The 13,908-nt window shown below is 39.1% G+C and overlaps 1 protein-coding gene across 1 annotated transcript in view; it reads left to right on the top strand.

Annotated features, from left to right (window-relative positions):
• The window catches only part of ptprjb.1 (protein tyrosine phosphatase receptor type Jb, tandem duplicate 1), a 61,972-nt gene that overhangs the window by 11,329 nt on the left and 36,735 nt on the right, over window positions 1-13,908 (top strand). The window contains exon 2 of the mRNA XM_032523388.1: window positions 13,366-13,387. Within this exon, the coding sequence (XP_032379279.1) occupies window positions 13,366-13,387 (22 nt within the window). The remainder of the gene's footprint in view (window positions 1-13,365; window positions 13,388-13,908) is intronic.

Here is a 13,908-nt window from a genome sequence, read left to right as displayed (position 1 = left end):
TATTCATGGTCCCCACGGGACATATTCTAATGACCTGCTGACGTTTCCTCTAGTACCACCAGCAGGTTTTTCTTATCAAGTGAAATTCTTCAAGAAATATTGGATATATTGCCATGAGATTTAATCCAGATATTTATGTTTCTTGAATACAACACAAAGAATCCAGTCACTAATAATACAAAACCCACACTATGTCTTCTCTGCTCTTCCTTCCCCGCAGATGAGCACACATCACACCCCACGCTCCACTTTAACACCTTTCAAACATCACACTGATCACACTTCTATGTTCAGTGTAATGGCCCAGCCCCCTGTGTCCAGAATCTGTGGGTGTACATCTCCCTCCTGTTACATTGCTGGTAGCATGAGAAGGAAGCTCCAATGACAAGTGCGTTGTACTTAGATGGGTATCTGCAGCAGCTCAGCACTCTGCACAGTGCTGGGAACAGTAAACACTACGTCACTCATTTCCATAGCCTCTGATGTGGCTCGCGATACCAGCGGCAGGACTGCGGTCTGGGAGGCTGATACTGTACCTGGAGACAAACACACTCATAGCTAAATTCGTCATGGGCAGGGAATTTTTAGAGGCAGTGGATATTTTCAGCATGAGGATGCTCGTTTATGAATTTTCCTTGTGGAGTTTTGTGCATTTCGCATGCTTACAGAAATGCTATCACTCTCAAATGCTATGTCATATATTCAGAATACAATGTTGTCCTTTGACCAAATTGACCCATTTTCAGTTAATTAGTATTTCTTTTGTCACAAAAAATGGGCCGTCGAGATAAGCGCTGAAAATGTCAGCATTAAAAATATCAAAAAACGTTGGGAAAAACACTAAAAACGTCAAAAAAAGCACCCACAACATTGACAAATTGACAAAAATGTCGGAAAAAGATAATAATGTTGAAAGAAAGTGACCATGGTTGATGGGAAGAAAACACAAGGGCTAAACACATACATCTAAAGGAATCATCTGCATGTAGACAACAAATCAACAGTAGACCAATAAAACATTTAATTCAAATGTTCTGTCGCCGGCAGCTGATTGGACGAACGCGTCACATTGATCTGGTTTCTCCGGAAATTCAAAGCCAAACTGTCATGGTGGCTTATTCAGAATATGATTTCATATTTTACTAAAATACTTCCTCGAAACGTGACATTTTAAGGAGAAATAGTCCATCCAGTTGTTGAATCTGTCTTCATTTCAGAACAGCAAAGGTCAGTTTATTTTCATTAGATTTTGAGAGACTCTAGTCACGCTCATCCCGCTCGTCATTTCCGGGTTAGCACTCCACCAATCAGATTGGTGATTTGAGTCCGACTGCCGGCAGGGCCCGCCTTCCGACCGAGCATGGCAGGTCGGCCAAAAGGAAGTCCGCCAAACCGACTCGAGTCCCCAACCTCACCAGACCCATTATTGGTCTGTCAGGGCCTTTACATCCATATAGTTATGTTGCTGCAGTCTATCAGTCCTGGCAGAAAACTGGACACATCAAAAAAGAATGACGCATTTTAATAAACATACCTGACTCTAGATTTAACTGACACTAATAAAAAAAAGACCTCTATAAGGATGGGAATTTCCCATAAAACTCCTAAACAACCGAACTGAATCTAAATGTTAAGTCTCCAGGTCTTCCCATAAAGTGGATCATAATATACATTTAATTTGATATTTTATCTTCACTAGTTAATTTTTAATAGGGTAATTCATTTTAGCAACACTTTAGGACCAATGAAGAGTTATGCATGTAGATGGTTGTATTGGGGTATTGAATATAGGGGTAATATTAGTAACAATTTGGGCCTTCATTTATGTATACAGACACTAGAGAGGTAAATAGAAAAAAAAATCCCTTGTTATTTGGATGAACTGACCCTTTAAGAGGTAAACTACAGCACAGGTTCTCTTGTAGTGCATGTAGCTTAGAAGAGGTCAAAGGCCATGGGTTCCCTTGCCACTGTGAATGAATCGGAAGCAACCATCTTAATGTTGCATGAGTCATGTGTGGTGATACAGTTAGAAACAAACTTTAATACATGACCAAACCTAGTTACTATCAATTGTATTCAGTTGAATCCCACGACTGAATCTAAATTACAATACCAAAACTTACATTATAACACATTATTCAGGGACGTTGATATTGGAAATCAAACCTAAAGGTACAGATTGACATGAGCTAATTACACATGGAAAACTGTGGAGGAAGGAACAGGACAGTCTTTTCCAGAAAATGGGAGTTGGGTTGGGAACCGGAGGGTCGCCGGTTCAAGTCCCCCATACGGACCAAAGTATGGTGGTGGACTGGTAGCTGGAGAGTTCACCTTCTGTGCACTGCCAAGGTGCTCTTGAGCAGGGAACCGAACCCCCAACTGCTCGGGGCGCCTTTCCATGGGCAGCCCCCCCACTCTGACATCTCTCCATTAAGTGCATGTATAGGTACTGAGCACGTGTGTCTAATTCAGGCCTGTGTAATAACAGCAGAGTGTAAATTGTTATTAATAAAGTATACATTATTATTATTATTTAAGGGAACCTATACCAGTTTAAGTGAGTCAACCGCTGATTTAGAAACCAATGTCATGTAGCTCTTGTCTTCCTTTATTTGACATTAATGAGCTGGGGCGTATGAAGTACACCGTCATGTTTATCTATATAGTCCTTTATGCTGTTTCCCTTTGTTATCAGTGGTATCTGGGTGGGCTCAGGAAGTGACAGGAAGTCATGTAAGAGCAGAAACAATGAGTAGGTCACTAGTGAGACACTGAGGTAATGAACTTTAAATAGCGAACAAGCTGTCAACTTATTAGAGACTGGTAGAAGAAAGTGAGAAGGAACTTGAAAAGATCTCACCACACATTAAAGCTTAGGTTGAGCCCAAAAAAATCAAGCCTGACCCACCCCCAGCCCGTGTACGTTGTAGCCGAGGCCGACACATTAACTGTAATTATGAGTAAGTACTTCGTAAGAACGTTCAGGCGACGATCTTTCCTCCTAAAAAGTTTCTATTTTTATTGTCCTGGACATTATGGAGCTCTTATTGCACAATTCAGAGAGCAGCGTTTCTGATGTTTTTTGTCAATTGTCGCCTTTTTCCAAGTTCTTTATTTCTTCCGACATTTTTGAAGCATTTACGACATTTACGTCACTTTTATCCAAGTTTTTTGTCACTTTTTACCATGTTTTTGTATGTTTTTGCCCACGCTTTTGAAGCTTTTTCCAAAATTTTTGAAGCATTTACAACATTTATGTCACTTTCTTCCAAGTTTTTTGTTACGTTTTAGTATGTTTTTGATTTTTTTTACTGCGCTTTATTTGACGTTTTCTTTGTTTTTCCCCCGTGCTTTTGAAGCTTTACCCAACATTTCTGTCAAGTATTTCAATGTTCTTTTATCAACTTTTTTTTCAAATGCAATAAAATTAAATTTTTAAAACTCAATTAAGGGAACTGATCATTTACTTTATTTGGAAGAGCGTTGCATGGAACAATCCACCTTATTTTTTTGACAATTTGGTTGAAAGAAACCAACATTTTTGGTTTAGATAACTTTTATGAAAATGGGTCAAGTTTGACCCGAGGACAAAAAAATATTAAAATATTGCACCTGCCATACAGAACAAAATATTCTGTAACCTATTTTGCCGTCAACACTGCTTTAATCCAATCAGTAGCCTATACATTTATGTTAAATAACTCTCTCCCCATATGTCCAACAAGGGTGATCCAACTCTGTCGGCGCTTTGTCCCAAGGTAGCCCCCCCTGTACGTCACCTAGCAACAGCAGCGCCGCATTAGACACGTTTTTGGTGTGTATAGGACGTAGAAAGCCGCCACAGTTGACACGCAGAAACGCCACGCTTGCGCGACGCAGCCACTGTGGAGCAGGCCTAATAAATGGCAACAGCTACTGAAAATGTCTATCATCAGTCATAAACCATGGCAACCCAAGTCTGATATTAGTAATCTGAGGTACGATGCGGCGCGCTCCTTATTTGACTCCATTAATTACACAATTTTGAAATATACACAGGGGTTGTTTTTATTGGTCATTGTGTAGAATACATCGCCTGGGCCACACAGCCGCGTTAGCCGATGATGGAAAAACAACAAAAGATGTTGACGCACACACTCTGCAAGAGGAGAAAAGCATAAAAAAATCAAATAAAGTGAAGAGTCAGCGGCAAAGACATGCACTAGACAGCTGACAATAAGCTATTACAGCACAAAAGACTGAAAAAGGTCAAATAGAAAATGGAAAGGAAAAATCAACAAAGGAAAGTAGAAGACTTGAAAACATTGCGCGTTTCTCCATTTGTTCCTCGTGAACCTTGTTTTGCGTCGCTATCATCAAGACACACACACATGCTTTGAATAGAGTCAGATAACATTATTTTGCAGAAACTACAGAAATCCTCTTTCTGTAACTCAGCAAGTCAACAAGGGCACCCCCCAGCTCTTCCTCCACCACGCAACTTTGCGTAATTCGAGGCACAGACGTAAAGTACCTTTTACATTGTTTGTTCCAAGTTTTCAGATTATGAGGAGATACGGTAAAATAGGCCGATCCCTAAGCAAACAGCTTGTAAGGTTATTTCTTGACTGTTATTGGGTCTGAGTGTTATTATGGAGGAAGGAACTGGGGCATTATCAGCAGCAAAGGCAGACTGTTGGGAATGAAAGGGAATCGGGCTGCCTTTTGGGTTGATGCAATGTTTATATAGTGGTCAGTACAGTCATTTCCCCCCCCCCCCCCCCCCCCCCCCCATGCAGACAGGCGCAGTCAAAGGGCAGAGTACATAAGTAAGGAAGTAAACTTTTATTTATATAGCACCTTTCACAGACAAGAGGGGTCACAAAGTGCTTTACAGTAAAACAAATTTTAAAAAAACAGAAAATACTAAGCCATATTGCTAGTTCAAAGCTTGTCTAAAAAGATGTGTCTTCAGGTATTTTTTAAAAGTTTCCGCAGAATCCTTAAGGCTAAAGATGGAGAGTTATAGATAGATAGATGGATGGATGGATGGATGGATGGATGGATGGATGGATAGATGGATATATATTTATTTATCCCAATAAAATGGGAAATTACAGTGTTCCAGCAGCAAAATCAGTCACACAGCACAGAATATAAACATAAATGAAATACCAGGATACAATATACATTCTGTATATACAATATACATTAATTTATAATAGGAATAAATATCAATATGCACACGGTTAAGAATACACATATGCTTAAATAGTAACATAAACAGAGCGTTGGAGGCACCACAGGAAAGGTTCCATCACCTCTGGTTTTAAAACGGGTTCTGGGACCAGTTTGAAGGTCTTGGCCTGAAGACCTCAGAGAGCAACCAGAAGTGTGATCCTTAGATCATTAGATCCTGGATGTAAGAGGGAGCTAGACCAGGATGTAAGAGGGAGCTAGACCAGGATGTAAGAGGGAGCTAGACCAGGATGTAAGAGGGAGCTAGACCAGGATGTAAGAGGGAGCTAGACCATGCAAGGCTCTATAAGTAGTGATTCAAATTTTTAAAATGCATGCTAAAACCTGTTGGTAGCATTGAAGCAATGAAGAGCCTTAAGCACCGAGTACTGTGCGATCTCCTGCTGGTCTTAGACAAAAGTCTTGCTACTGCATTGTGTACAACTTGCACTTTGTCCACAGGGAAACGTAGTCATTGGCTGAGCCAAGTGTGTTTTACAATGAGCATTAAGTAAGCTCCACAAGTGTGAGTCTAATGGTTAGAATACTTAACGTTGCAGATCTTATAACAGTGATTCCCGAGCCGGAAAGGGGGGGGTCGCAAGTTGATTTACAGAAATAAAATAAAAATTTAAAAATGATTAGAAATAGCATATGTTAGCCATTAATTCTAACACAAGATAAAGCTAGTGGCTAAATTTAAAATAAAACCAAGCAAATAAATAAAAAGGGAACAGCTCTTATGATTTTCTTTCTTTCCGAGTAGCGGTCCCAACATTAAACCAAGACTGGACTTGTTGTCCTCCAAACATACTGCACATCCATCTCATTAGGTGAGGTTAAGTTCCAATTAAAGTAATGAGTAAATAACTGTAGAATAATGTCATGGCTGTTGTGTTATTTTGTGTTGTCAATATGCTCGTGTTTGGATACGCCTATAGAGCGTGCGCGGTTGCGCGCAACGTTTATATACGTTTATAGTGGGGGGGGGTCGTAAGTCACTTGCACCGTTACTTTGGGGGTCGTGGGCTGAAAGTTTTGGGAACCCCTGTCTTAGAACTAGGAGTTGTGTGTACTAATAAGCAAAGGCATTGTTCTCCTTTTAATTTTAGTGGCTTCATGTAGTAAAAATGGGCACTACTAGTGATTTTAATCATCAGTATACATGTATTTAACCCCGTAATGAGTTGCCCAATAATTGTCCAAGTGATCCAATAAGGTCCTGAGATAAGAGACAGACTACAGCTGTGGGTTAAAGCACAGAGGGAGGATGTACACATGTGTGGGGCTGAGTACGACTACGTGCATGAAAAAAATGAGCAATTAAATGAACTTAAGTATTTCTAGGGCAGTATTTCCCAAATGGGACTTTGAGCCTGGGTTATTTCAGCTCTCTGAGTCAGAGCCAAAGCATAATGGCTTGAGACGTTGTTTTGTTTATTTAGTCAGGCGGAAAATAATTCATACTTAGGAACAGTGCCAAGGGAAATAAAACATTTGGGAATTTTAGCTCGGAGAAATCCCATCCACGGAGGTCAATTCAAAATGAACGCTTGAACTATGAAAACATGAGATTGTCATACTTGGCTTTTGCATACTGGTATGTGACCTGTAGGTTCATTTGTCAGACAGCAACAGCAATTTGTAAAATACACACATGCAGTTTTTCTAATCTAAAACATCTGCTTGCTTCCATTAAAAATGGGCTTAAAGAGAGGGACTGAACCAAATGGGAATCCCAAACTAACCTAAAGACAGGGTTGGAGAGCTAAAAGAGGCTAGCAGAGCTTGGTGATAATTATCTGTGGTTCATTAAGGCAAGTAACCCCCTGTCATTGCAGAAACTCATCTAAATAATTTGAAATCATAATTTTATCTTTTGAAAGTGTTAGGCTTTTGAAGTTTAGTTACATTAGGTTAGCATGTGAAGCTGCAGCCGGTTTACTGGAGCTACTGTAGGCCTACAGTAAAGACAAAAACTTAACATTATGAACTTAACACAAAGTAGAGCCCTGCGTGGGACTGTTTTCTTCATCCCCCCCCCCCCGCCGAATTTCTGACTATTACCGCCCGCACCCGCAATGTGTATCTATGTGAATCTATACCCGCACAATAATAGAGATGCATTGATTTTGTGTCTTCTATACGTCATTTTAAAGGCCATTCATAATCACTTTGTTTTATCGAAAATTTTGCACCATCACACAAAACATGAAAATAGATATATACCAGATTTATACCCTTGTGTTGTCTTCCTGTTGCAACTTTTGGTTTTTCTGGGTCAAAATTTGAGTTGTTCTTTTCCGACATTTGTTGACATTTGACACTTTTCCCGGGCTTGTGTGTGTTTTATTCCACATTTTTTTGTCACTTTTTTACGATGTTTTTGTAGATCTTTTTCAGTGCTTTATTGATGTTTTCATAGTTTTGTTTTTCGCAGCGTTTCTGAGGCTTTTCCCGAAAACACTTTTTTCAACGTTCAAATACTACGACGTTTCATAAAACACCCAAATTCCATGAAAGGGTGGCAGTAGCTCGGTCCGTAGGGAGTTGGGTTGGTTGGGAACCGGAGGGTCGTCGGTTCAAGTCCCCGCATGGAGAAAAGTACGGAGTGTGGATTGGTAGCTGGAGGGATACCACTGCACCTCTTGGGCACTGGGAACCCCCCCCCCCCCCCCAACTACTCAGGGCGCTGGTCCAGCTTGCAGCCCACTCACTCTGACATCTCTCCATTTGTGCATCAATTGGTCCTGAGCATGTGTGTAATTCAGACCTGTGTGTAGTGATTACTAACAAACAGAGTGTAAATTGTAATCTCCCCACTGGGGATCAATAAACAGTATAAGTTATGAACTTAAAGTAGTGAACTGAGCCTTTACTTTACTTGTGAAGAGCGTTGTAGTGAACCATCCACGTTATTTTTTGATAATTTGGTGGACAGAAATGGGTCAAATTTGACCTGAGGACAACAGGATGGTTAATGAAAAGCTGTGCATGCCTGCTGCTGGAGATGTGTGTGTGTGTGTGTGTGTGTGTGTGTGTGTGTGTGTGTGGATGTGTGTCAGCTGTAAACACCATGTTGATGTGATCTTGCTGTCCTTTATTGAACCAATAAGGAGGCCCTCCGCTGCTTTCCTTCTCCGTCTCTCTCAGTTGTACGCGCCGCTGTTGAATAATAGGGATGAAACGCCTCGTTTGAGGTTATTTTCCACATCATCCATTGACTCCACCCTGTCGCTTTGCTACATCCCGATCCCGTGATTTTGGCCGCCCATTCCCGACCGCAGCAAAATTCAAGCCACCGGCTCCAGCGAGATGTGGGACCCGATCCCAATGCAGCCCTCTCATACAAAGTAGTGTAGTTATTGGTGTAGTTTATCAGCTGGTTCTTTGGCCACACAGGCGTTACATGTTGGTAGGATCACTTTGTGGCTTTCACTGTTTTCAGTGGATTTGTTAAAAATAAGAAATGGTCTCTTTATTCTTGACCCCTGTGTTGTTTTTCTCAACATTAAAAAACACTTTTAATGTCCATATCTTAAGATGATCTTTTTTTGGGGCATTTTTAGGCCTTTATTGACAGGACAGATGAAGAAATGAAAGGAGTGTGTTTCTGGGGGGGAGGGGGGGTTTGAGGTTTTGGGGGTTGGGGGTTGGAGTTGAACCCGGCCCATTGCGTCGAGGAGCAATCCTCTATATGTAGGTGCCCACTCTACCAGCGGAGCTATCCGGGCGCCCTGCTGTCCATATCTTAGTGTTTTTGTTGTTTAAAAAAAAAAAAAAGTCCAATATTTTTATTGTATTTTTTCCCCAATGTCTTTGTCCCTTTTGTTGACGTTTTGTCATTTTTTTTTTTTTAATTTTAGCCCGTTTTTGACGCTTACTTCCACTGGGTTTTTTTGGTGTTTTTTGTAACTTTTTCCAATATTTTTTACGTTTTTTTTCCTCACTGTTTTGTTGTCTTGTTGTCGCTTTGTTGACTTTTTTGACCTCCCATATTTCCGATATAAAAAATTTCGGGAAACGGGTCAAATTTTGACCCCAAGACAACATGAGGGTTAAGTAAATATGGATTTGAGGAACTAAATACTGTTCTCCACAGCGACATAACCATTTAGCACAAACTGCTGTTATCACTCTCCAACCTCATTACTCACTCAACTGTGAACTTGGCAGATGTGTATAATAATTTTAAGCAACATTTGTCTCTATACATACACTCAGAATCTTCATCCACGTTAGTGTTATGATGATGCATGTATGTATTAGCGCTCTGCGTTTAATGTTGGATTGGCAGAGAAGGTAGAAGAAGATATATCACTGTAATAGGTCAGTAAAAGGCCAATCAAGACACAAACCTACATCCTGCACTGTGTGTGCTAATGAGCCCACACCATCAACACAGTAGTAATATAATCAATGTTGCTCTCTATAAAGCACTTTGTTAAGAAAAGTGCTTTATAAATAAAGTTTAATAATTATATTATTATTTTGGATCCAGCATTAAATAATCAATAATAATTCAATAACTGAATCTAAAGCCTTTCAATTCCCCTTTCAGTCTCTTCAGTGTATTGCATTTTTGGCTTTCAACCATTTTTAGTAGCAAAGGCTATAGATGTAATGTATACTTTTTATTAAAATTAAAATTTACACTCTGTTGTTAATACACAGGCTTGAATTACACACACATGCTCAGTACCTATGCACTAAATGGAGAGATGTCTCAAGAGCACCTTTGCAGTGCCCAGGAAGTGAACTGGCCCCTCTCCAGCTACCAGTCCACCACCATACTCTGGTCCGCATGGGGACTTGAACCAGCAACCCAACTCCCTACTGACTGAGCTGCTGCCACCACCCATATAAATCCATTTTTAGAATGTGTTAGTTAGAAAAATGAGTTTTGGATTTTGAGCAATTTGTTGGACTCGGAGCAGTGGGTGTCTTTGAACTGTCTGTCTGTCCAAACCCAACCCTAGACCCTGTGTCGAGAAAGTGAAAACGTGTGTAGCTGTGTGTAGCTGTGTGTGCCGTGCTAACGCCCTGCACAAACAGCAGAAGTTCAGTCAGAATTAGACACTGACTGAACTTCTCCTACTAGGCCGTTGTAGACTTCCTCATACAGGCGGTTCTTCCCGTTAATGTACAAAATCTGTACAGAGTGACGGGATTTTTTTAACACTACCTGATAATTCAAATGTGGTGGATGGATAGTTATTGTTGGTTTCATGAGGACTTTGATGAATGAAATGCTGACTTCCGTAAAACACGAAACACACATATGACTTATATTTCATTAAAATGTGCTTCATAGAGTTTATTCTCATACGCTATGTGCAAAGCCTCCAGCAGATCCTCAAAGCCCCTTGAACTCCCCGTGCACCTTGGGGCACTGCTGTACTTCAGAAAGAAGAATAGTCCCAGAGGAATGGGAGGAAGGGAAGGGTCACTGCTGTGAATAGAAAAAAGAAATCTAAAGGAGCGGACACCGGTCTCCAGGGATGGGTGGGTAAAGGGGGGGGGCAACAATTGATGCAGAATAAACCGTTTTTGAGTAGGTAGACCTATATAACGTGTAAGGCACGTTGGGAAACATGGCTTACATGTGGTTACACTGGAAGGACACTACTTGATACTTATACTTGATTTTTTTTGCTTTTTATTTATTTGATTTATTTTTTTTTCTAATTTTTTTTTAACAATTTATTATTTTTTAATTTAATTTTTTATTGTTATCACCGTTTCTTAATTTTATTTCTTTATTTTTTTTATTTAATTTATTTTAATTTTATTTTTTTATCAACTGTCTATATTAATCTTATCTATACATTTTGCAATTCAAATTAGCTTTTATTAGCATGACTATAATTAAGTCCAATATTGCCAAAGCATATACAAGATTTGCAATGAAAGTCTAATTCTGAATCAGAATAAATACAAGAGATACACTCAGCTGCTCATTAATAATCATTCATAATTATTACACATTAAATGGCGCAGTTTAACACAATGGCAGTGGAATGAATCCTACCTTCATGATAGTTGGAATTACAGCTGAAGTGAATAATCAGTTAGTCGACATTAACATTGACATAGCCTATATTTTTTAAAAGTACCATCTGGTTAGGTCCTGTGTGGTGCAGGGCTGCTGTAAATGATTGATCTGATTGGTTATCTTTGTGGCGATGCAGGGTTAAACTATGATGCTATGTGTTTAATGTTTAGCTGCGTGGTAAACAGACTGAAAGGCAACGGCTGATAAGTACCCTAGGTATCGGGGTTGTGTGTTTAGTCCAGATACCAGGACCGGGATGATGACCACGGGAGAAACACAGAGTCGGAGTTCTGTGGACATGAAGTCGTGTGTCCTCATGCGTGATGATATTGTTTACTGTCAGAACTTGTTTCCTATTGATTTGTGGAGCATGAGAGATACAAGGAGGAAGGAGGAAGGGCAGTATTTTCAACAGTTTCACACATTGATCATTAGCTGAGACCACAGACTGATTACCGATGGTCCGGGATTAACAGAGTCTACTATTGTTGAATCAACATCAGTTAAATTGGGACTTTCTCCCTTAATACTGAGCTTTTGTGCGTTAGTTTGCATCACTGAAAAGAACATGTCACATGGCGGTTATTTTACATGCTTATGACTGTATGTTCAGAGTTGATGTACTAACATGTGACTACTTTTGGGCAATTAAAATGAATGAATGAATAACTAGTGCTAGATATTAACATTTTGTGTCTAAATGCTACTTTATTTTTTGGAAATATAAGCTTGTTTGACCCTTCACACATTTGATAATCAGTGCTATGGGCTCAGAATGTATTGATGTTTGACACCCAGCCTTATAAAGAGCAATATTAATATACCAGAATTTAGTTCCTGGTCCATGAATCAGGCATTTTAGGCCAGACCAATCTCAAAAAGGCCACGAAGGGACTGCCTTTTTGCGTTTTTTCATGTGTTACAGTGCACATTCACCAGCAGTTTTTCTGCACTGCAAATCATTTTGTTCATACCAAGATAAAAAAAATCTTAGCTTTAGAAGTGTTAGATCATTTATCTTGTTTTAACAGTGAATTTGTTATTTTAAGTCTTTAACTTTACGCTATAATCTTAAATCAAGCATGCTTGTCAAGGGAAATCATCTCGCTGCATGGACAGGTGATTTCACTTGTTTTGATTACCTTTTCCCTCAGATTTAGTGTTTTCATCTTGTTTTTTTTGCAGTGTACGCGTAAGCTACTCCTGATTTTTCCAGTCATGGTGTCATCTCACATGCTGTGTCTCTAGGATCTTGTCTTGTCCTAGTCATGGTAGCCCAGTTGTGGACATTGTGCCGTCATCACGTGCTGTAGTAGGTCATTTTGTAGTTGATAATCCAGCATAAGGGTCCTGTGTTGGCCCGTCACGCCACTGCTCCTGGGAGTCTAGGAAGGGCTTTAGAACTTCACGTTGGGAAACATGCCTTACATGTGGTTTTACTGAAGGGACAGTACTTAATACTTATACTTGATTTTTATTTTATACATTTTTATCTTTTATTTTTTTATTTCTTTTATTTTTATTTTTATTTTATTTATTTTTTGTTTTTTTATCATTTTTTAATCATTTTTTTTTTCTTCTTATTTTTCTTATTTTTGTTTTATTTTGTGTTTTTTTTTTATAATTTTTTTATTTATTTATTGTTGTATTCTTGTACTGTCTACACTAATGACCTTAACTGTTTATTTTCTAATATGCAATGGTTGGAATGGGGAGGATATGGGGGGCTTTGGTGTGATGGCGAGCTTCTTGTCTGTCAGTATGTGTGTGTGTGTGTTTGTGACGGACATGTATGTTTTTTTTGTTAATTGTCTTGTCTAATTGTATGTCTAAATGTACCGTATTTTCTTGCCTTTAAGGACCTTCATGAAAACGAGATGCTACATCTCAAGGGGTCATTCTTAATAAAGAATTTCCATGAGACGGGATCACAAAAGACTGACAAAACCCGACCTATTTAACAGTGCTATCAGTTTCCTGATGCCTACATTACACAGGTGGCTGGGTTTGATGCATCGAAGCTGTTTTAAAGTCCATGCTGACCTCTGCTGGTGCAATTCTTTACTTTTGCTTTTCTCTCTCCACAGATCACCCAAGCACAATGTCCCAGTGAGTACCCACGTGCTCTTTCTTTCTTTTTTAACGTGCCACATTTCTGTTAAATTGTCTCTTTATATTTAATTTTCTTTTGAATGTAACATTGGCTTGTTAATTATGTCCCTACTGTCAATATGTCTGCAGAAATGCAGCTTTTTTTAGATGTATTTGTGCTCATTTCTTATTTGATTGATTGATTGATACCTTTATTTTGAACATGTAAATAAAACAAAACATCAGAAAAACATTTGTACTAAAAAACAATTAAACAACTAAATAAAGCTCCATTATTTCCAGTACTTGAAATCCTCTATTTAAACGTGCAAAAAGGAGTAGGAAGAAGTAAAACTTGTGCACTCCTACCCTTTTCTACCCTATCTACCCCCTATTAAATAAATTAGCTACAAAATAAAAGTCTACAATCAATGAAAATATATAATTAAAAGTTCTATTCACATTCATATATTTACCCACACACAACAATATTTATACACATACTACAAATTATTCAATATACGTCCAGGTTAGTATTT

This window comes from Etheostoma spectabile, chromosome 8 (assembly GCF_008692095.1).
Source record: "Etheostoma spectabile isolate EspeVRDwgs_2016 chromosome 8, UIUC_Espe_1.0, whole genome shotgun sequence".
Classification (NCBI taxonomy): domain Eukaryota; kingdom Metazoa; phylum Chordata; class Actinopteri; order Perciformes; family Percidae; genus Etheostoma; species Etheostoma spectabile.
This window is presented reverse-complemented; position numbering and strand designations above follow the sequence as displayed.